We start from the raw sequence: 21592 nt of genomic DNA, 5'->3' as shown, positions 1-21592 counted from the left end.
GCATCCTCTGCTCCTTCTTGTCTTTCGGTCTTTCCTCTTCTTCTCCTTTTCTTTTATTTGGTGTTCTCTCCTTCAGTTTTAGTTTTCTCTCCTCTGAAAGTCTATCTTCATCTCCTCATCTACGGCTTCATTCTGCACACATGCTCTTTAAATATGTGCAGAGGACGTGTCGTCAGCACAGGTAAGCCCCACCCACCTCTGGATTTATTGTTGTTAAAAATTATTTTTAGACACCCCCCCCCCCAACACACACACACCCAAGGAAACTCCTCTTCTGTCTGCATCACATTTCATTCACAGCTGCAGGATTTCTGTCTCTGAGTGACATCATCGTTTTACTTTCAATAAGATGAAATGAAATCTGGCTGAAGCTCCAGCTTCTCTCCTTGTCTCCTAACTTCTCCTTGTCTCCTCTTCTCTTCTTGTCTCCTAACCTCACCTTGTTTCCTCTCCTCACATTGTCACCTCTCCTTTCCTGTCCTTATTTCCTTTCTTCCTTCTCCACTCCTCTCCTTGTCTCCTGACCTCTCCTTGTTTCCTCTCCTCACATTGTCTCCTCTCCTGTCATCTCTTCTGCTTTTCTTGCTTCCCCTCTTCTTTTCTCCTTGTTTCCTCTCCTCTGCTTTCTTGTTTCCCTCCTCTCTCCTCTCTCCTCTCTCTTCTCTCCTCTCCTCCATCTCCTTGTATACTCTCCTCTCTTTGCGTGTAAACTTTGGTTTTTCCTCTCCTCTCACCTCCTCTCCTTTCCTTGTTTCTTATCCTGTCATCTCCCCTCTCCTTCCCTCCTCTCCATGTATCCTCGCCTCTGTCTCCTTGCTTCCTCTCCTCTCTCTCTCCTTGCGTGTGGACTTTAGTTTTGTTTTTGCTTCCTTCTCCTCTCCACTTCTCTCTTTTCCTTGTTTCTTCTCCTCTCCCTTCCCCTTCCCTCCACTCCTCTCTCCTTGCCCTCTCTCCTCTCCTTGTTTCCTCTCCTCCCTCTCTCCTTGCGTGTGGACTTTAGTTTTGTTTTTCCTCTCTCCTCAGGCTTCGACCACAGAAACTCTGAGAGAATCTTCTGGAATGTTTTGGATTTGCTTTGATGGTCTGCCTGCTTCTCTCTCTGCATGCAACACAGTAAATCATCATTATATTAATATGTTACGTTACAGTGAGAGATGTTAACGGCACGTTATGCTGCGTGCAACATGCAGCCAGTCTGCAGCAGTGATGAGCTATGCAGAGGTTTAGTAAAAGATGATGAAATACTTAGCTAGATGCTCTGCAGTACATCTCTGATCATGGAAAAAACAATGAAACACTTGATACATGTTCACTGTTATGTTTATGTTTGAAGAAGTGTCAGTCAGAGATATTTTGTTCATAACTAAATTGCTGAGACAACCTTTTCTTGCATAGCGTTTTACACTTCAGTTAACTAACTGCAGAGTTCAAAGAACTGAAACATTCCTGCGGCTGCTTTGAGATCCAGTGACAACACCGTCACGTGTCGCATGAGAGGAAGAGAAGAAGAAGAGGAGGAGGAGGAAGACAGCGGTGACCACAGAGAAGAGGAAAGAAAAACAGGCTGACTGGATGTCGGAGCGTCTTCACTGAGGGAGTGTCGTAGGTTCAGGTTCTCGCCAAAGGGAACACATACTTCACCTGATCGTTGTCTTTGTCCCTGAGCCTAAAGTTGAACTATTCAAAACTGTCCACACCCAAAGTCAAGTTAATGAGCTGCAATAACAAAAAGGAACATGATGTAAAAGTAGTCATTAACGCAGGAGATCAGAGGATTCAACTGTTAAAGTTTAAAAAAGATATTCACGTAGGGTTGATTCTGTCGCCCCCTGTGGACTAAAGTGGTAGTGTTTCTGACCAGGTGGCCCCGATGACGAGCATCAAGAATAACAATTTACGCACATAAAGGACAGTCGTTGGGAGCTTCGTCAGGGAACGACGAAGCCCTTCAGGACGGTAGAGGAGAGGAAGATGTCCCCACTTCTCCTTACTCAGTATTTTACCTGGTTGTTCATGTCAATAACTGTCTTGTCATTTCAGACCACGCCTACCTGTCCTCTGATTACCTCTTCCCGCCAGTTCTTCCACCTGATCTCCTCCCTCCACCCCCCTCACCTGCTTCACATTTCACTGATTGCCCCAGTTGCATACCGGTCCACTTCCAGATTGTCTTTTTTGTGTTCTAAGCTCTCCAGCGTTGTTTGGTATCTGATTCTGATGCTGTTTTCTGATTTCCTGGCTGGTTGTTATTTGATTGGTTGGTAGGGGGTTAGAGATTTTTACATGTCGACTTAGAGATTTCACTACAAAGACGGGGAAAGTATCAGAGTGGCCATCTCCACATGCTTCCTGTCTCTCTTTCTACACTGACTGTCAAATAAAGATACACCCCCCTGCCCAAAACCCCCTGTTGGACCCATCCACCATTCATAGTCTCGCTCACATTTTATACTACGTCATTTCAGAGGGCATTTTCACACTGATACGTTAACATTGCAGTCAGTATTGACTACATGGTGTCCAAATGACACGCAAACAGCAAGAATGCTGTTCTCACTGCACACAAGATATTTCTCAAATAGTTGGGTCATCCGGTCGCCAGTTGGTGAAGGCGTGCTGAACGTCAACAAGGTTAAATAAGGGCTGCACAGAATGTTCATGACATGTTTTTCTGAAGTGCATGATATATGTAAATGCTTTCTCCAAACATTGACGCTGCAACACAACTCCATTCTTCACTACTGCAACTGCAGCAAAAACAATCGGTCGTTGCCGTTGGCTCTAAGCAATGGACGGCGTCAGTCAATGTAAGTCTGCTGTTTACCTCACGATCGTGGCGACAGAAGACAAAACGGTCAACACCATGACAATGAAAAGTTGTGGAATCCTGCCTCACAGTGTTATGGACCATATAACATATTAGCAGCATATCTGTTACTTAACGTGAACTTCTAGATTGTATTTTGCACCTGAAGCGACGCAGACAAACGCTAACAAAGGAACAAAGAGTCCTGCGACGTATCGTAGTTTCACGAGGCCTGTTGTGTGAACAAAAGAGTGAGTGTCACTGCTGTGGAAACACAACACAACACGCTGACGTCCAACAGCTTTGACTTATGTCAGCGGAGCGTTCCACAATAAAGAACAGCAGCTGCTTCTTTAACGAAAACACCCATTGAATCAACTGATCCTGTTAATGTGATGAATCGTGTTGGTGAAAGAGCTTATTGATACGTGAACATGCAGCTGACTTACTCCAATGTAAACCCCGTCTACGTCACTATCAGACGGACGGAGCAACTGACGTAGAATATAGAGGAAGAGAAGTCTGCTGAGGGCATGTGAGAGGGGAGGAGGGGTCAAACAAACACAGGACTATCACCTTGAAGTTCAGTCCTGATCCTCTATCAGACCTCCATCAGTACAGAGACCATGAGAGAGAAGATGGTCTGTTTCTATAGAGTTAAACCTTGCTATAGTGAACCTGGTTTTTTACATGCATGCAAATACGTCAGTAAGTGCAGACCAGACAATCGTACCAGGCTGCTGGTAGTTTTACCAGAGGAAAGGTTTTGGTTAAGATGTGTGAGTTCTCTGTATTGATCGGTAGACGCTAACCAGGACATCAGTCGATCAGAGCGGATGCGACCGACATCTCTGTTGCAAAAAGGAAAGTGATGACTTTAAATGTCAAAAGATGAGTCAGATGAATTCCTGAGGTCAGAGCAGGAGACAAAGAACTCGTTTTAACCTTCTGGAGAGTTTTGTAAAGGAGCTATTGAAGCTTTGTATTCCCCTCCAGTTTAATGCGGTATCATCCCTGTTCTGGGAACATCTCACTCTGCTGCTGCCAACATGTCTCCATGTTGCGTGACGCTGCAGAATGCTGCTGTCTGTTTATTTGCACTCATGTCATGGCAACGGAATAACCGAGGCACCGGTTCATTCCTGCTCCGAGGGAGAAAAGAGGCTCGGCCTCTCGGCTGCATCGAACGCGAGGCGGACACACGTCGGGGCTTGAAGCTCACAGTTATTACTGCTTAGTAACACGGGTACGCGGTTCACAGAGCCGTGAACACCCTGCTGAAGGAATTCAACCTTTGTCTCAAAGGAACATTACAGTTTGATTTGAGTGTTGTGGTTTTGTCACCATTCCTGCCTGTTAAACCAATTACTCTCATTCAGGAATTTAAATTGAGAAACTTTATAATGATTTCATCCGGGAGATATTAAACGCCCACAAGGCTTTGAAGAGCTGAATGTAGGTTCACCCTGCGCCCTGTTTTAACCTGACATGGATGCTGTCAGCCTCTCACAGTTAGTCCTAATTTATTATCAAGAATGTATAAATACAGGTCTTTAGATAGAGCGGCAGCGATAGATCTATGATCTTTAGAAATGTTAATTTGAGGTAAGTTGCACACACAACTGGGTTTGTGTGATTGGCGTAAGTGTTGTGGTGATTTATTTTTATTTGTAATGATGATTCTGATGTTAAACGTTTAATACAGAACCCAAAAAACTAGAGCGGTGTACTCAGTAGCGTGCAGACTTCCAACAGGTGTGTCTGCTACGATCACTGTTGTGATTGAATGAATACAACCCATTAATGGCTACCCCCCCCCCCCCGGTCTGGACACCAATGGCGTCCTGAAACACACTTCATTCAAACTCAAAAACAAGCAGCGACGTATGCAGGCAATCGGCTCAAAGTCGCCGTATAAGACTCATACATTCTCACCAAAATCTCACAAAGCTGTCTGCTCGAGTAGCAGCCGCCGAGAGGTACTCAGCAGGGTGTGTACTGGCAGTTCTGTTAGCTGCTAGCAAACTCACCGTCCAAAACATTAAAAGAGAGCAAACGGTTTCCTCCCCCACAGAGTAGCAGGTGGGGGTCGGCGATGCACTCAACCACGAGCATGCCGCCATAACTGGACACCCAAAATATGATGCAGTTTGCAGCAGCGGAATGAGAGATTAAGCGTGGACAGACACAGGGGTGAACACACTCTCACTCACTCACTCACGGACACACACACACACACACACACAAGACCGATCGCATTATCCTCCTCGCGGAGATGATAATTACAGCTGGAGGTGGAATGTATGAATGAGCATGTTGGGGTTGGGTTTGTGTATCACAGACCGATGTCTCACTGAGCTCCATTAAAAAGTCATCAGTGAGCCTCACTGTTGTACTTCATCACTAACAACACACTGTTCTTTATTCTGACTCAAACCCTCAAACAAATACTCACTGGAGCCCCGAATGTGGATTAATCCACCGCGGAAAATAGTCCCCAACAAATGCTCTACTTCCTCCTGTTTGTTTGATTAAAAGATCGACAGTGAATTACTGATGAATCTGTATATTTGTGGTTTTAAAGTTTGTACGTCTTCAGTAGGAACCAATGGGCCACAGACAGGAAGTCAGAGAGTGTTGAGAACAAATGTTTCCTCACACACTTTGTATGATGTCCTGCAAAACGTTTTTTGTGCATTTTCCAACAAACGTGCAGCAACGTTTCAGTCTTTTCAAAATAAACGTCTGTCTTCACAGGAGACTGCTTAGTTAGGTTTAAGTAAAGATCGTTGTTTGGGTTAAAATAACGGCAGAAGTACACAAGTTACAGGACAAAAACATCAACATTGACTTCTTGTTTCACGTGAGGAACCAACTGGATGAAAAATGTGTTTGTTGGATACAATTCATCGGTCTTTATACGTCCTCACTCAAGATTACATGGATAACAGACAACAACATTTTCTGGGATATCTAGGAATCACGGAGTAGGAGGAGTATTATTTTTTATAGCTATTGTGTAGCGAATGGTTTTCAGTTTTGCACATGAGATGTGATGACAATATGAACAATGTACCGAGAGAAAAGGAGCTCATGGTAGAGTTCATTCATGCATCTATCAAAAACTAAAACGCTTTCATGGTCAGAAAGTTGTTTTTTGACTCACCGTCTGCAATGAAACGTGAACATTTGATGAAGTTTTGATGAAGGGAGCAGCCGTTTTAGGACGTTTCTGCGGCTGCATATGTGCGTCTTCAACGGGAACCAATGGGCTCGGAGCTGAGAGACTCAGACGGGTTCATGGGATTCATTGACGATAAAAAATGAATAATACCAGAAGCTTCCTGAACCAATCTGCAGACACCAGCAGGTGACAGACTATCTGAGTCCATCGGGAGGAGGAGGAGCGGCGGTGGTACAGGAGTACTTGGCGTGTCTGCAGGTGTAATTGCAGACTGACGTGACAACAGGGGAAACAAGCTGATAGTTAACAGCAGCATTTAGGGAGCTATTTTCATCCGTGCCTCTCCCCGGGTCTCTGCAGCCCGAGGCCGGCTGCTGCTGCTGGGATCCAAAACATGCAACTAAAGGTTGTGTGAGGACAACATCGGCCGTCTGCTGCAGGACTCTTTGTTCTGAAGCCTTTTGTGTTCCCCGCCGTACGATTACTGACTGCTACGTTTCTAGTGTTACGTTCCTGTGTTTTACATTCTGAGTTCAGACGTCACGAATAATGAAGTCCAAGTCCTTGACTGAACTCCACCCTGAGACTAAAATAAACACCTTGTATTAAGTCAATCTTCGTACTGCCGGGACTGAAACTGCGGTGGAGAGATTTTTAAATTTCCTTTTTATCGACACATTCTTGTGAACCTGAAAGCAAATAAGACATGAAGTCAGTGGAGGTGAAGTCAAACTAGAAAGATGCCAAACCCTCGTTTGCTTCATGATTTATTTGTACTTTATTGAAGAACAAATACTTGCTCCTGGTGACATTATAGAATTTCTTTCTGATATTGAAGTTGATTAATTTGTATTTTGCTTTCATGCTGTTGTTTTTTTTTGTGGGATTTTTTTGTTTAAACACTTAAAAAACTATAAATGTCACGATGTTGTTGAAGTAATAAACAAGCTGAAATGATGGAGAGAATAAATGATCTTGAAACAGTTTTCATCTGGTGTTCACATGAAGACGTTAGGAAATGAAATGAGCATCTTTAACTCATCTCAGGACTAAAGTTTGGGTTTTGGTTTAAATCAAAACGTGTTTTCCTGTCTGTGGTGAGAGCTGAAGGTCTCGGCTCGTCGTCCTCCTCGACCTCCACGCCCTCTCTTTCCACCGCTAACTGATTCCTTCCCTGCTGAGGAATCATACCGCTCTCCCCTCTCCGTGCAAAGAGCACATTATTTGTGTTTTTAAAGGCATCTTCCTCCCGGCGAAGAAAAACAGTCCGTGACACACACACAGCATGTGGGATGTGGAGGTAGCGTGCAGCTAGTGTGCAGAGGAGAAGCCTCAGCTGTACCTGAAGGTATCTTCACACAGGTGAACCTCAGGTTCAACTCTCAGTCAGGTCAGAGACGCTGCGATTATGAAAACACGACTGAGCTTCTGACTCCTAATGGTTAGACTGAACTTCGATGCTGGCGCCAGTTTGCTTTTTGGAGCCAGACGTGAAACAAGACGGTGGAGCCAAGTACAAAAGAACGCTGAATGTTTAGGACCAACTTAACCTTCATGAAGTAAAAACAAACTGTGAAAGATTTAGAGCTGTAAGACGAAAACACGAACAACTCCCAGAACGGACATTCACCGCTGTAGAGACCTGTCAATCAGCGTGTAGCCCCGCCCCTAAATCATCCCCTGCTTTATGTTCTGTTTGACTCTAAATGGACCATAATGTACTAAATGAACATCATGCTGTATTGAAGAAGACTGTAAACTAGAGATTGAGACCATAAACTCATGTTTACAATGTTTACTGAGGGAATAAATCAAGAGAGAAGTAGAGTCATTTTAGACTAGACTTCTATACAACCAGAGGAGTCGCCCCCTGGTGGACACTAGAGAGAATGCAGCTTCAACACATGAAGCTCTGACTTCACTTTTCCGAACAAGGAGGTCGGAGTTCTTTGTTTTTCAAATTGTTTTATTTAGCTCTAACATGAATAAAGAACTAGAAGGGCACTCAGAGAAAGCAGACCTCGGCTAAGGGTTTCCATGACACTAATGGATTCGCTCCAGAATTAAGTGGTTTCTTTCTTGGCCCAGGCTTCATCCTTCCACCAAGTTTCATGAAAATGAGGCCTGTAGTTTTTCTGCAAACAAACCTAGCCCTAGGCGTGTGTGTGTGTGTGTGTGTGTGTGTGTGTGTGTGTGTGTGTGTGTTAGGCTAAACACTGTAATTAGAGAAACCCTTTGGTTTGGCAGCTACAGACTGAGGGAACACCTTTGTATGTGTGTAGGCTCGGTATTAATAGAGCTGTGGATTGGGTGGTCTGTGTGTGTGTGTGTGTGTGTGTGTGTGTGTGTGTGTGTGTGTGTGTGTGTGTGTGTGTGTGTGTGTGTGTGTGTGTGTGTGTGTGTGTGACACACTAAAACATGAACACAACCTCAGTGTCCTGCAGAAGGTGAAACAACACATTAAAACTCAGTCAAAGCTAAATATACGTGTTACTGTCTCTTTAAGACAACAGATTTCCGTGGTTGAAAGTAACATTTATTGAAGAAGGTAAACCAGGTGAAACTCACACTTATTTACTTTTAAAATATACATCATTTGGATATCAGCAAATAAACAAATATTCTAAATAATGAACATAATAAATGTGAATAAACTGCCAAACACTGAACTATTTGTTTGTAATGATTCATTATATTCATGTATGTAAATTAAGGCTTCTTACACTATTTGGGTGAATGTTTCAGGCTGTAGTGTTGAGACTTGTGATGAGTCTGACTGTAAAGGAGTTGTTTTACCCTGAATCATGACTTTAAGGCTGGCTGTGTTGTCATGACAATAACATATAAAACAAAATGTCTCTCTTCAGATTGCTTTATTAATAACAAATTACAGAGGTTGTCCGTATCTGCTGCCCTGTTGGCATCATGGTCACATGATTTCAGGCGAGCCAATCAGTTTAGTTTTGAAAAGGTTCGAACTTTCCGAACAGTCCCTGAAGGCGGCGTTCCCTAGCAACAGCAGCAGTCAACAATATATCTCCAAGAACTCTACAGGGAAAAGGACAAATATATAATTATGGCGGATGAACTCGGTTCTGAAGGCAAAGAGAAGTCGATTTATTTGATGCAGATTCAATATCTGGATGAGCTGTTGAAGAGGTGAGACTACAACACTGCGCCGTACTAGTGTATTTAAACACAGAAGTACACATACATGTAGATACATGTGTTAGTATATGCTCTACTTTTGTGTTTTAAAACATATATATAGCTACTTGCAGCTCCATATTAGCTCTGAAATGTGGATGAAATGTATTTTATTATACATATAATACATATATATAATAGCATTTTATGGAACTATTGTGAGCGTCTGGTTTCTAGAACAATCACTATAATCCACTTTACTTTGGTGTGTTTATATATATGACGTGTTCTGTAGTTACCATTGTATTTTAAAGTATTTCAAACAAAGACCACGTTAGATTCTCACGTATAATAACATGTCGTCACCCTGCAGCCGTCAGCTCCAGTGCGACGAGCTGGAGCTCCAGAACCAGGACCTGAACTCTTGCTGCAGAGCGCTGAGGACGGACGGGACGGACATCGGCGAGTACCTGAAGTACGCGGCGGTGGAGGCGGAGGAGAAGCTGGAGGAGCTGGCGGAGCGGCTGGAGGTCCAGCTGCAGGCTGACCGACGGGACAAGGAGGCCCTGAAGCTGCAGCACAGCCGGCAGCTGAGGGAGCTCCGGGACCGGATCGACCAGCAGAACCAGGAGAACATGCTGGGTGGGTCTCATCTTTTACTCCTTTTTAGAACAGATTCAGTCTGCAGCGATAGTTAGAGAAACAATAAGAGCTGCAACTTATTATTATTATTATGATTATGATTATTATTATCAGGACACGATATTATGATTCAACAAAGATTTACGTCCATCTTCTTTTTAATAAATGCTGACTTTTGGACTTTACAACTCTCTCAGTTATTGTAAACAACATAAACAATCCTGCGCTTCCATCACTGGAATCTACATTTAATATAATACCAATAATATCACCAGTGATAATAATAACTGTGCAGAAATACTGTCTTTAAATGTAATGAATTGACGTGAAAAATGTAGAATCATTATGAATGAATCCTGGAAGTATTCGGTCCAAGCTCTTTGTGTGACGCTTCCTCTCCTCCTCTCCTTGTTTACTCTCCTCCTCTCCTTCCTCCCTCAGCGGCAAAGTTTGAGGAGCAGCAGGAGCTGGAGGAGCAGCTGATGCAGCTGACGGAGCAGCAGACCCACATGAAGTCTGTGAAGAAGCAGCTGGTCCAGCAGAAGCAGAAGATAGAACATGAATTTGCCATCGAAACCCTGAAGGAGGAGGCGAAGACGGAGTGGACAACGTAAAGACAGCTAGCGTCACATCTCCGTCTCTTATGTTTGACTTTTGACATTTAAAAAAACAAATACAATGTTTGTAACAAGGTCACAGGAGATGTTGTCCAGGGAGGCGGCCGACACCAGGAAGAAGGTGCGGGTCCTCGTCCAGCAGGAGAGGGCTCAGCACGGAGAGCTTCCAGAGAAGATCCAGGTCCTTCTGGACCAGAACCACGTCCTGTGGAGGCAGAAAGACGAGCTGCGAGAAAAGACAGAGCGTCTCCCAGATGTGGACCACATGAGGAGAGAGCTGGTGGAGCTCAGCCTGGAGAACGTCACCTGTGAGATGGTAAGAGTTACCTTCCTACTTCTCTTCCACCACATCTCAGAGATACATATCGTACTTTTTACGGCACTACATCTCAGAAGACTACATTGTGTTGTGAACTCCTCTGTACCCACACATCAGTGGGGGTGTAGCTCAGTGGTAGAGCATTTGACTGCAGATCAAGAGGTCTCTGGTTCAATTCCAGATGTCCCCTGAGTCAGATTTATGCTTTCGTCACCTCAAATGTTCAAGCGATGTCAAATTCACGTTGATCATCTTCCCTCCCAGGAGTTGGAGGATCTGACGAAGACGAGTCACCAGCTGAAGGCGGAGCTTAAGGTGAAGTTGAAGGATTGTAGCTCCGCCCATGAGAGACTGCTGGAGGAGGATGAGGCTCTTAGGTAAAAGTTTACCCTTAGTGGCGTTTGAAGAACTTAACGCTCAAGACTCATCCACACAACTGAACAAGCGGCTGTAACATATGTGTATAAATTAACATATATGTTAAATATTATAAAACTGACTCAGGGGGCATCTGGAATTGAACCAGAGACCTCTTGATCTGCAGTCAAATGCTCTACCACTGAGCTACACCCCCTCTCATGTGTTTCATTGTGTGTGTTGTGTTTATTCAGGCAGCTGCTGACCTCAGCAACAGAGGAGAAACATCACAAAACCTCCGAGGCGAGTGAGCTGAGGGCCGAGCTCCAGAGACAGAGGAGCAGCAGGAGGCAGCTGGAGGCCAACATGCAGGAAGCAGCCGTCGTCCTCAGACGCATCCTGACCATAAGAACACTGGTCCTGGACCAACAGCGTCAGGACGACCGCAAACAACTAGTGGTGTTTATCCGCCCTGTGGATTTTAAACGTCATCAAATACAGAATTAGTCAAGTTAAATATGTAATATGTAGTAGAATCATCATGGTTATCAAACCTCTGCAGGACTCAGAGAAGACGTCCAAGACTCCGGGTAAGATGCTGAGGCTGCTGGAGATCCTGCAGAGCACCGCCCCCCAGGGACCAGGATCCACACCAGAGGAGAGCAGTGGAGGACAGAACCCACAGACCACTGACCCCCAAACAGACAGGTACTGGAACCTCCTGGAGCTCGTCCGTTAGTGTTTATGTCTCGGTGTGACGGTGACGTGAACACAGCTGACTTCATGTTCATGGGAACCCAGAACACAGTGCAGATGTTTCCTCACAGTGAGCTGAGGCTCGAGTCCCACCAGAACCAGACTTATTATTATTATTTATGTTTTTAAATAACAAAGCACTCCTCTGTTTGTAGTTACATTGCGTCACTTTGTAGCCTTTCTGTTTCTCTTTGTAGTCGTTTTGTTTATTTTTCTGTCTCTTTGTAGACACTTTGTGTCTTTGTAGTTGTTTTGTGTCTCTTTGTAGTTATTTTGTATCCGTTTATTGTCTTTTTGTCGTCATTTTGTGTCTCTTTGTAGTCATTGTGTCTTTTTGTAGTCATTTTGTAGACTTTTTCTGTCTCTTTGTAGTTATTTTGTATGTCTTTGTAGTCGTTTTATGTATCTTTTAGTCATTTTGTGTCTTTGTAGTCATTTTGTTTTTCTTTGTTGATGTTTAAAACACTTAAAACTGACACTTTGGTCCCCTGGTCCTGTAGGCCCGTTCAGTAATCCATCCATGTGTCCTCCACAGAACACAGACCCTGAACCTGGCAACAGATCCGTTGTACCTGATGGCCCGCTACAGACCGGGCGACCTGGGCTTCGTACCCCGGCCCACGTGGGAACATAAACCAGCCTCCTCCAGGACAGGAACCGACTGCTTCCTCCCAACAGGTCTGTCAGGAAGCAGTCTGTCTGCAGGGGAGCAGTTAATCCAGTGTGGACATGTGTCCACACAGAACTCTGCTCTTTGTTGAAACGCTGCCGCTCTGTCCGTCCCTCAGGAAACTCTGCAGACAGACGAGATCCAGCTCTGATCCAGAGGCCTCCACCTCCGCAGACTGATGAATGATTTTCATCACAAATAAAGGTTTTTAGCCACTTTAATCCCGCTTCTGCTATGAGTACCGACACTTCTAGAAACGTGTTTTAATAGTTTAATCAGTTTAATTAAAGTGATTAAAACAAAGACAATGCAGGAAATCCTCACATTTGAGACACTGGAACCAGAAAACATTCTGCACTTTACTTGATGAATGAACGATTCATTGGTTGTCAAAACCGTCCCATTTTTAAACAACTAGTCTAGTCCAGCAGAGACCGGCCCACCGTGAACAGACCCAGATCCTCCAGCAGAGACCGGTCCACCGTGGACAGACCCAGATCCTCCAGCAGAGACCGGTCCACCGTGAACAGACCCAGATCCTCCAGCAGAGACCGGTCCACCGCGGACAGACCCAGATCCTCCAGCAGAGACCTGGTCCACCGTGGACAGACCCAGATCCTCCAGCAGAGACCGGCCCACCGCGGACAGACCCAGATCCTCCAGCAGAGACCGGTCCACCGTGGACAGACCCAGATCCTCCAGCAGAGACCTGGTCCACCGTGGACAGACCCAGATCCTCCAGCAGAGACCGGTCTACCATGAACAGACCCAGATCCTCCAGCAGAGACCGGTCCACCGTGGACAGACCCAGATCCTCCAGCAGAGACCGGTCCACCGTGGACAGACCCAGATCCTCCAGCAGAGACCGGTCCACCGTGGACAGACATTTTATTTGAAAAGTGCTAAATTCAACATTCAGATTATTATAATCTCATCAAACAAGTATCATCTATGTAAATATAAAGGAGTAACGTCCCACTCAGGTAAACACTGTTGCCGTCGTTGGGTGCTAGCACAGTTAGCCGCTAGCCGCCATGTTGAGAGCTGTGTGGAGGCAATCCCTCGGTCATAGATGAACTCTGATAAACTCACCTTTGTTAAATTGGGTCAGAATTTAAACCCTCTGGAGTACGAAAGCTTGTCAGAGAACCTTTAACGTTCCCCAAGTCTAGCTTTTACTTTGTGTCGCCCAAAATCACCAGAGGGCTTTACAATCTGTGTAATTAATAACTTAAAGACATTGTTCTTAACTTTGTGAATAAATCATGTTGCCGATGTTGGATTCAAGTCTTTCAGGTGAAACCAGCTCATGAATCCAAGCTTCACGGAGCTCAAAGAAAGGTATGCCATTTGCCTTTTGGGCGTGTTAGCGCGAGAGTTATTTATTAATAACTTATTACATACTTGGACAGTGATGACAGAGAATACGAGGCGCCTCTGATCAGCTGATCAGCAGAATAATCCCTCTAATTAACTAACTGTTTAGTTCCAGACTCTCTCGGCCGACGAGCCCACGCAGAGCAAGGAACTCTGGGAAACTGGCACCAGGAGACAAAGTGAGGACGTTCCCTTCTGCGTCAACAACAACAACACATTTGTTCTGAATGAGGTCAACGAACTGAAGAAGCCCTCCTCCCTCACAGAAACAGGTGTTGCATCATCACACTTTTTTTAATTTCACATTCAACAGAAACATTAACACATTTGTATAAAGATGAATTTAATCCGAGCACAGAGGAGAATGTGTGACATGAATTTGTTTGTCCAACATACCGTGTGAACATTGTAGATGTTCCTCAAAGAAAGAAGGGATGGATTTGCATATTTCACCTCCTGTTACTATTTATGCAAAACGATAATTAATAGAGTGAAGGAATTTCAGTGGCTGAAGGGTAAAAAGGCGGCAGCTCTCCGATCCCTCAGGGGTGACTTCAGGACCTGGACCAGGACTTTGAGGTGACTGTGGCTAAGTGGAGACCAGGGCCGTTTTTCAATCAGAGGGTCGGCGGTTCGATCCCTGGCTCCTGTTCCACTAGTCTCATGTCAATGTGTCCTTGAGCAAGACTCTTAACCCCAGCATTGCTCCTGCAGCTGTGCCTACGGTGTGTAGATACTGAATAAAAGCGTCTGCTAAATGACTGTAATGTAATGAATACGTAGCTCCGCCCACAGCCTGGTGTTAAACGATGCTTTGTGGAGAGAGGAGGACGTTAACTCTTCTATTCATTCTGGAGACTAGTCCTCAACGGTCTACTCCATCTCAGAATCAGCTTTAAAGATTAGAATTCAAACAGTCGATTGAGCCATTTCCAACCATGAAAATGTTGATTTAAATGAACCCAGTACTTAACGTCATCATGAAAACCAGCACCGACTCATCACAAGAGTTCAGTTTCTCTTTAATGCTCCTGGTCTGAGGACGACCTCATGCTCGGTCAGAGACACAGTGACTGAAGATAAAACGAGCTCATTGATGTCCCACGTCTATCGATCAGTCTAAACTAACACTCACATCGAGCTTTGGAAGGACTTTAATAAAATCTAAATAGTGTGCGTTCTCATGAATGTGTGCTGAGGAACATTTGTGAATTAAAAAACTGGTTCTGTCTCACTAACCATCCCACTGGTTTCAGTTCACAGCTCCGACCCACAGAAGATCCACAGGAACAACAAACGAGTCAAATAAACTGATAATCTGTTAAAAAAATATATTTTATCAGTTATTTCAAAGAAAATCAACCAACCAGGTTGTGACCTCAGCTCTTCACTTCACTTCCTCAAACAAACTGGCCTCTTTAATTCTGAACGAGCTTCACAGTTTGTTGATGCTGCAGCGCCCCCTGCTGCTGAAACACAGGTCATCACTTTTAACTGAGCAGAAACCTCCTGATAAGAAAAGTCTCACGGTTATTAAATTATTCTTAAATGTACAAATGAATGAACGTGAAGTGAACAATTCAAAAAAGGGATTTATTTAAGTTGAACATGGCGACAGTGCAAGCTTTGCTAAAACGTTTTGTATAAATATATAAAAATTATTTATTTTACATTTCGAAGTAAAACAGGTCAGAGTTTTAAAAAAGTACAAACGTCATATTAAAATGTGTTTTCCCTCTCAAACCGTCACAGGAACACTCTTTTGTGATTCATATTTCACTGGTTGAGTCTTTGGACGTTTCATTTGAAAGTCAAAGTGTTTTTTTTGGGGGGGGGGGGGGGGGGAGAACAAAGTGATGACTGTTCTCATGTTAAAACACTTCCTCTCTGATAGTTAATAGATAATCTGATTTCTGCCTCCACACAAACATAAATGGAGGATTTTAAAAATCAACATTGAATAAATAAACACCTGTTTACAGACAGATGTATAAATCAACAGAAGGAACTACTTTCTAGTGAGGAAACGTGAACTATGACTGAGGATTCATATTTAACAAACCTGGACGTCTAAAACCAGAACTATCTGCTGGAGAGCGTCTCTGTGCGTCACGCTCAGCTTCTATTTGCATACTTCCTGTTTTACTTCAACAACAACAACAACAGGTAACATTCAGTCGCTGGGTTTCTCTTGTTAAAGTGCTGAAAGGTTAAACAGTATGAAGAGTTCATAGATTATATATATATATATATATATATATATATATATATATATATATATAAAAAATATTATTTTAGGTCAGTATCAGGATGTTTTAAGACAGATTTATGTCCCAATAAAGGAAACTACGTTCATGTTTCAGCCACCAGAGACTTTGAGCTTGTAACACAACAAACCCTCCATCGATCTTTCGTCGTACAAACACGTCGACTCTGCCGCTCATCGGCCATCTTGTTTTACTTAAACGTCATCTTTGAAACATTAAAGTCGAGACGTTAAGAAGCGGTGATTTTGTGCATCCCCCCCCCCCCCAAAAAAAAGAAAACGTGAGTATTTGAAGCTTCTGCCAGAGAGAACAGTCGACTGCGTCAGTGCCGTTTGTGACGCGTTTAGCACATCTGGATCCTCCTCTTCCTCCTCCTCCTCCTCCTCCTCCCAGCACTGGGACAGATGTTGCTCATCAGCTGCATCCAGGCGGTGGAGTTTTTATAAAAAAATAAAAACAAGCAGTCGTGACGTCACTCAGTTCTAGAAGACGAAGAGGAAGACGATGATGCCCGTGAGCAGCACCAGCATCAGCACCACGGACATCAGGAGGAAGAAGCGGCACGCCGGCCGGCCCGTCATCCGGAACAGAGCTTCACCGAGGCCGCCGCGGCCACCGCCCTCGATGTCCGCACTGCCGCCGGCCCCTGGGGGGTGGGTGGGGAGCCCCACGTCCAGAGAGCCTCTCTCCGACCGCAGAGAGGTCAACGACCTCTGAACCCACCGGCCACGATGTTCAGACGACCTTTAGTGAGGAGAAGAGACGCTGTGAGGTTCACGCTTCAGTCAATGTTTCATCTACGAGATTGAGTCGCTTACGATGAATCATGTTTATTAAATAGTTCCTAAATATACAAAAGAGTTGTTTTAATTAAGAGTCCTGAGTTCTTACATTTCCTCTTTTATGAACAAATATTGTCTTTTTCTATTAATACCATTTATTATTACATGTTGCTTCTCTTTACATGTTTTTATCAGTTCACGTCTCACAAGAAGAATGAAAAAATGTCTTTGTGGAAATATTCTAAGAGTGGATTTTAAATGGTCCGCTGGTTTTAAGCTTTAGTCACTGAAAGAAAACATTCTTATGTTCGCAATTATGTTGCTAAATCAAAGTTTAATTTAGACAGTAAAATGTGATATGAAGACGTTTCTACAGGGAACCATCAAACAAACACATTGAGCCTTAAATCGAGTGAAAACTGGGTCAACAAATAACATTTAACTATTTTTATTACCAATTTGCACAATATTTAAGAAGAAAACCTCAGTGTATCGAGTGGTGCATGACTTGAGAAGCACTGCCATGAAAGAAAATATCCATTAAATGACAGAACAGTCTGAACACCTGAGCCTCAGAAGAGTGAGTCGTTAATACGAAGCTTTTTAAAATGAATAAATCACATTCCGGTTAGACGCTCGGCGCTCCTGATCACCTTTTGACCTGCAGCTTCCCCTTGTTGCGCAGGAAGCGGATGCTGTAGACTCTCTGCATGGCGGCCGGCAGGTAGGACAGCATGTCCGAGTTGGTGGCGAGCCTCGGCAGCCCGAGGGCCGGCAGCGCGGTGCAGCCGCGGCACAGCGGGCAGCGGATGGCGTCGGGCTCGGCCGACTTGACGTTGATGCGCGCCAGGCACTCCAGGCAGAAGGTGTGCTTGCACTGGAGCATCTTGGGACAGCGGAAGACGTTGTTGAACTGGCTGAAGCAGATGGAGCACTCCAGGTCCGGGGGGGTGTCCTCGGTCGCGCCGGGAGGGGACGGGCGGAGGTCCGGGGACGGGGAGATGACGGAGACGTGGCAGGTGGGGGGGGTGGAGGGGTTAGGGTTCGGCGTGGGAGACGAGACTGAAACGAGGCTGGGCTGAGACCAGGAGCTGAAGAGGAAGCCCGAGTCTGGAGGGACCAGGTCTAGTCCTCCGTCTTGGTCCGACGGGGTCGGATAGTGAGCGGAGTTGAGGCTCAGAAACGACGCGGAGCTGTGACCCGTCTGGATGACCGCCGGGGACGACGAGGTGTCCGACAGAGGGGCATTATGGGTAATGTCGTGAGGGTCAGAGGGTAGAAATGCAAGTGGTCTCGTGTTTCCGTAGGGATTCATGACTTGTGACCAAGGAGCGGGTTTAGAGAAAAAGAAGAAGAAAGTAAGGCTCCAAGGAGACGAGGAACACGTGAAGGATGTGTCGAGTCTTCAGCCGTCACATGGAGGACGATGAAGGAACGATGAAGACGCTCCCGGTGCAGCCTCAGTCTTCAAATCAAAAACACAGAAAACAAACAGGATTAACTGCTGCCGTCAGGAGACAACCTCTGGAAGTCAAAGCTGCATTCTCTCTAGTGTCCACCAGGGGGCGACTCCTCTGGTTGTAGAGAAGTCTAGTCTAAAATGACTCTACTTCTCTCTTGATTTATTCCCTCAGTAAACATTGTAAACATGAGTTTATGGTCTCAATCTCTAGTTTACAGTCTTCTTCAATACAGCATGATGTTCATTTAGTACATTATGCTCCATTTAGAGTCAAACAGACTATAAAGAGGGGATGCTTTAGGGGCGGGGCTACACGGTGATTGACAGGTCTCTACCAGAGACTCCTCCTCAGTCCAGATATGGTCACTTCCTGTTCACTGGTTGCAAATAAAAACCAAGATGGCGACGGACAAAATACCAAACTAGAGGCTTCAAAACGTCCACAAACCAACGAGAGACGACCAGTTTGGTGTGGAAGAACTTTTCTGGTCCCGACCTCAAAACCATCCAGTCAGAACAACACTAATCATCTAAATATACAGACGCTACAGACCCACTGATTTCATGGAAAACCAACTCAGCAACTTCACTTCTTCCACCATTAATTCATGAAGTCGTTTTATTGTTCTCCCATCACTGGAACATCAAACTCTTCAACTTCCTGTGATTAACAACAGCTTTTCTGCTGAAACATTGAGTGGAAATCTGCTCTTAATCACTTATACTGCAACACTAACCGTTTATAGTCATATTCAAACATATCAGAGACAGAGGGCTGGTCAGATTTAATATTTTAGATGTTCCACAAATCGAACGAGATCTTAAGGTAAATTATGCGTGGATGATTGACAGCAAAGAGACGCTTAACGTCGACAAAAAAGCAACTAGTTGGACAACAGTCAGTTACACCAAACGTTGCTTTGTTCAGCACATTAAGATCCAACTAATCCCGTCACTCTACAACCTCGCCGAGCTGTGCATGAGTCCAGGTCATAACTCGGTAGAGATCTCAAACACACCTGGTTGCTGGTTCACTTTTCCTCACCAGGTCAGCAGTGCAGAGCTGCAGTCTGTGTCACAGTTCCAGCCTAACTGGCTCCAAACACCACGGACATTTGCATCCTCCGTTTTACTTGGGAAGGGAAATAAGATGCAAAAACAGAGCCGGCCTCCGTGTTGATGACGCAGGAGGAAACACCAGCAGGGATCACCTGAAGCTCTCAGGAGTCTAGAGAAACACCGGAGTTCAATCACCTCCATCTTCACAGCGGATAGACGCATCACCGGTCAATCGGGTTCACACGAACCGGACCACAAACTGGGTCAGAAGACAACCAAGCTGATGCATCTGTCAACATGTAGCACAATTAAATCTGATTCAGAGAAAGTTTTCAGTCAGTCCGTCCGTCCGTCCGTCCGTCTATATACACACACACACACATAAATTAATATATAAATAAAAATAAATAAATACACATAAATATAAATACTAATAAATAAATACGGTCTGTACTGTCAGACAATATAATGGTGAATTAATAACTTTTTTTAATATGTCAATATGCAGGTGCATCCTCACCTGGAACCCTCTTTAATTATAGATTATTCCATTAAAGCCACATGTTCCTCTGCTCATAGAGGAGTATCCTACAGTGATCAGTCCTGCTTTAAATATTCATGAACACAAACAAACTAAATGATGACAAACAGGAGGAGAACCATTCCATACATGTTAACGTGAAGCACATGAGCTTCACACAATCACTGTTGACCTGGAGGTGAAGAGCAGCATTAACCTGCACAGAAGCAGCAAATGTGAAGTGACAACTACTTCCTGTCACACCTCAACCAGGAGAAACCACTGAAGACATGAGCTTCTATTCTAGGGTCAGAGTGGTATTCTATGGAAGCACATTTACACCAGTAAAAACACATGTTTCCAGCTGCTGTTCAATGAAGGTCGTCGCCTCAGTTTCATTCGTTCTACTCCAGAGCTGCTTCTTAAAACCCTCTCAAGGGTGCGTTAGCTCAGTACAATCCATGTGAAGTATTTCATGTGTTGTAAAGCCACGTTTAAAGTACTCACAATACATGTATATGTCAAATGTACAGTAACCTATGAAGAGTTACAAAGGGCTGCATATGAGAAGGTCCTGTGTGTGGAATGAGTCCTGCATCCTCATGTAAATAACATCTAACCAGCTGAACATCTGATATCAGCTGACGTCCTGTTAGTTCCTGGTTCTCATCATATTACATCTATTAATACCCAGTATTCAGTGACCAGTGTTGACACTTGAAAAACACAAACTACAGTCACAGCTCGGGCCTGCTACACACATTTAAGAGTTTATTTTAAAGTAGAAACACTAGTTTAAATAATTCAACACACCAAACTCCATGCGGAAATCAGGCAATTTACAACTTATGACGTTATTGGGAAAATGTAGACATAGAATTATTTCAAAAAGTCAGAAATAAACTCAGTATGAACATGGTCTGAATTCGGCTCACAAAGTAACCCGTATTTTGGTCAAAATGACCGATTGTTCACGTGTGATACAGGCAACAGGAAACAGTTCTATTTAATTTGGATTGTATTTTAGTCAAAGTTAAACTTTTCTTTGTTGGCAATCACGTGAGCGGAATTAACCTTAAGATCCTCGTGATTTGTAAAACGTAAAAAAAAGAACCGATAACGGCACACGCGTGTCTTTACAGACGCATATAAAACTTAAAAGTGGAATCTATGAATGAAGTTTGGTGCGCAGGTAGAAAACCGCCGCCTCTCACCGTCTACAATCACCGGTAATTGACGTCCTCTGTCGTCCAACGCTGCTGCATCATCAGACCGGCGGTTCTCACACAGACTGCCCGAGTTTAGTGGTTGTGTCTCGGCCTCAACTTGTCTCTTTCCCCTCCGCCCGTGTGATAGTTTGACGCATTGGAATAGCTGAGTAAAACAACAACGAGGAAACGGATTAGTCAAATCACCTGTTGGCCTGTTACCTTCCTGTCAGCGTCTGAACATGAACACACCTGAGGAAGGTGATGCTGATTAACGGGGAGCAGGAAGCACACCTTCAATTTCATTAAATGTAAAAGTAACTTAATTACCACCCGGTAATTAAGTTACCTTACATTTTTACAGACTGGCTTTTATGTGGTGTCGTCGCTTTTCTGTTTTATTTTAATTTTAATTTGTT

At 44.3% G+C, this 21592-nt stretch overlaps 2 protein-coding genes and 2 non-coding genes across 4 annotated transcripts; 2 read left to right on the top strand and 2 right to left on the bottom strand.

The window, feature by feature from the left end:
* The first annotated feature begins 8756 nt into the window (after window positions 1-8756).
* On the top strand, window positions 8757-13000 carry LOC137867095 (cilia- and flagella-associated protein 157-like). The gene is made up of 11 exons (XM_068703529.1): window positions 8757-8768; window positions 9004-9149; window positions 9511-9779; window positions 10221-10389; window positions 10472-10712; window positions 10980-11092; window positions 11327-11531; window positions 11635-11780; window positions 12364-12506; window positions 12617-12702; window positions 12917-13000. Exons 1-10 carry the CDS (start codon window positions 8757-8759, stop codon window positions 12682-12684), a joined length of 1512 nt encoding a protein of 503 aa, XP_068559630.1. The 3' UTR covers window positions 12685-12702; window positions 12917-13000.
* On the top strand, window positions 10834-10905 carry trnac-gca (transfer RNA cysteine (anticodon GCA)). The gene has a single exon. It is a non-coding gene; the product is annotated as a tRNA-Cys (tRNA).
* trnac-gca (transfer RNA cysteine (anticodon GCA)) lies at window positions 11218-11289 on the bottom strand. The gene has a single exon. It is a non-coding gene; the product is annotated as a tRNA-Cys (tRNA).
* A 3189-nt stretch (window positions 13001-16189) lies between the features above and the next one.
* LOC137866808 (E3 ubiquitin-protein ligase RNF152) lies at window positions 16190-21381 on the bottom strand. The gene is given in 3 exon segments (XM_068702964.1): window positions 16190-16855; window positions 17559-18389; window positions 21180-21381. Coding segments are annotated over 2 exon segments (912 nt in total). The 5' UTR covers window positions 18240-18389; window positions 21180-21381; the 3' UTR covers window positions 16190-16624.
* Window positions 21382-21592: the final 211 nt, after the last annotated feature.

Source organism: Cebidichthys violaceus, unplaced genomic scaffold (genome assembly GCF_023349555.1).
Source record: "Cebidichthys violaceus isolate CVI_PGR_0920_01 unplaced genomic scaffold, fCebVio1.0.p SCAF_9, whole genome shotgun sequence".
Taxonomy (NCBI): domain Eukaryota; kingdom Metazoa; phylum Chordata; class Actinopteri; order Perciformes; family Stichaeidae; genus Cebidichthys; species Cebidichthys violaceus.
The sequence above is the reverse complement of the archived record's forward strand: the minus strand, read 5'-3'. Positions and strand labels throughout refer to the sequence as shown.

What these genes read in the sequence shown, in the direction of transcription:
- LOC137867095 (XM_068703529.1), top strand. An exon ending in CTGGATGAGCTGTTGAAGAG is followed by an intron (nt 9,150 to 9,510) that starts GTGAGACTACAA and finishes GTCACCCTGCAG; the next exon opens with CCGTCAGCTCCAGTGCGACG. An exon ending in AGAACGTCACCTGTGAGATG is followed by an intron (nt 10,713 to 10,979) that starts GTAAGAGTTACC and finishes CTTCCCTCCCAG; the next exon opens with GAGTTGGAGGATCTGACGAA.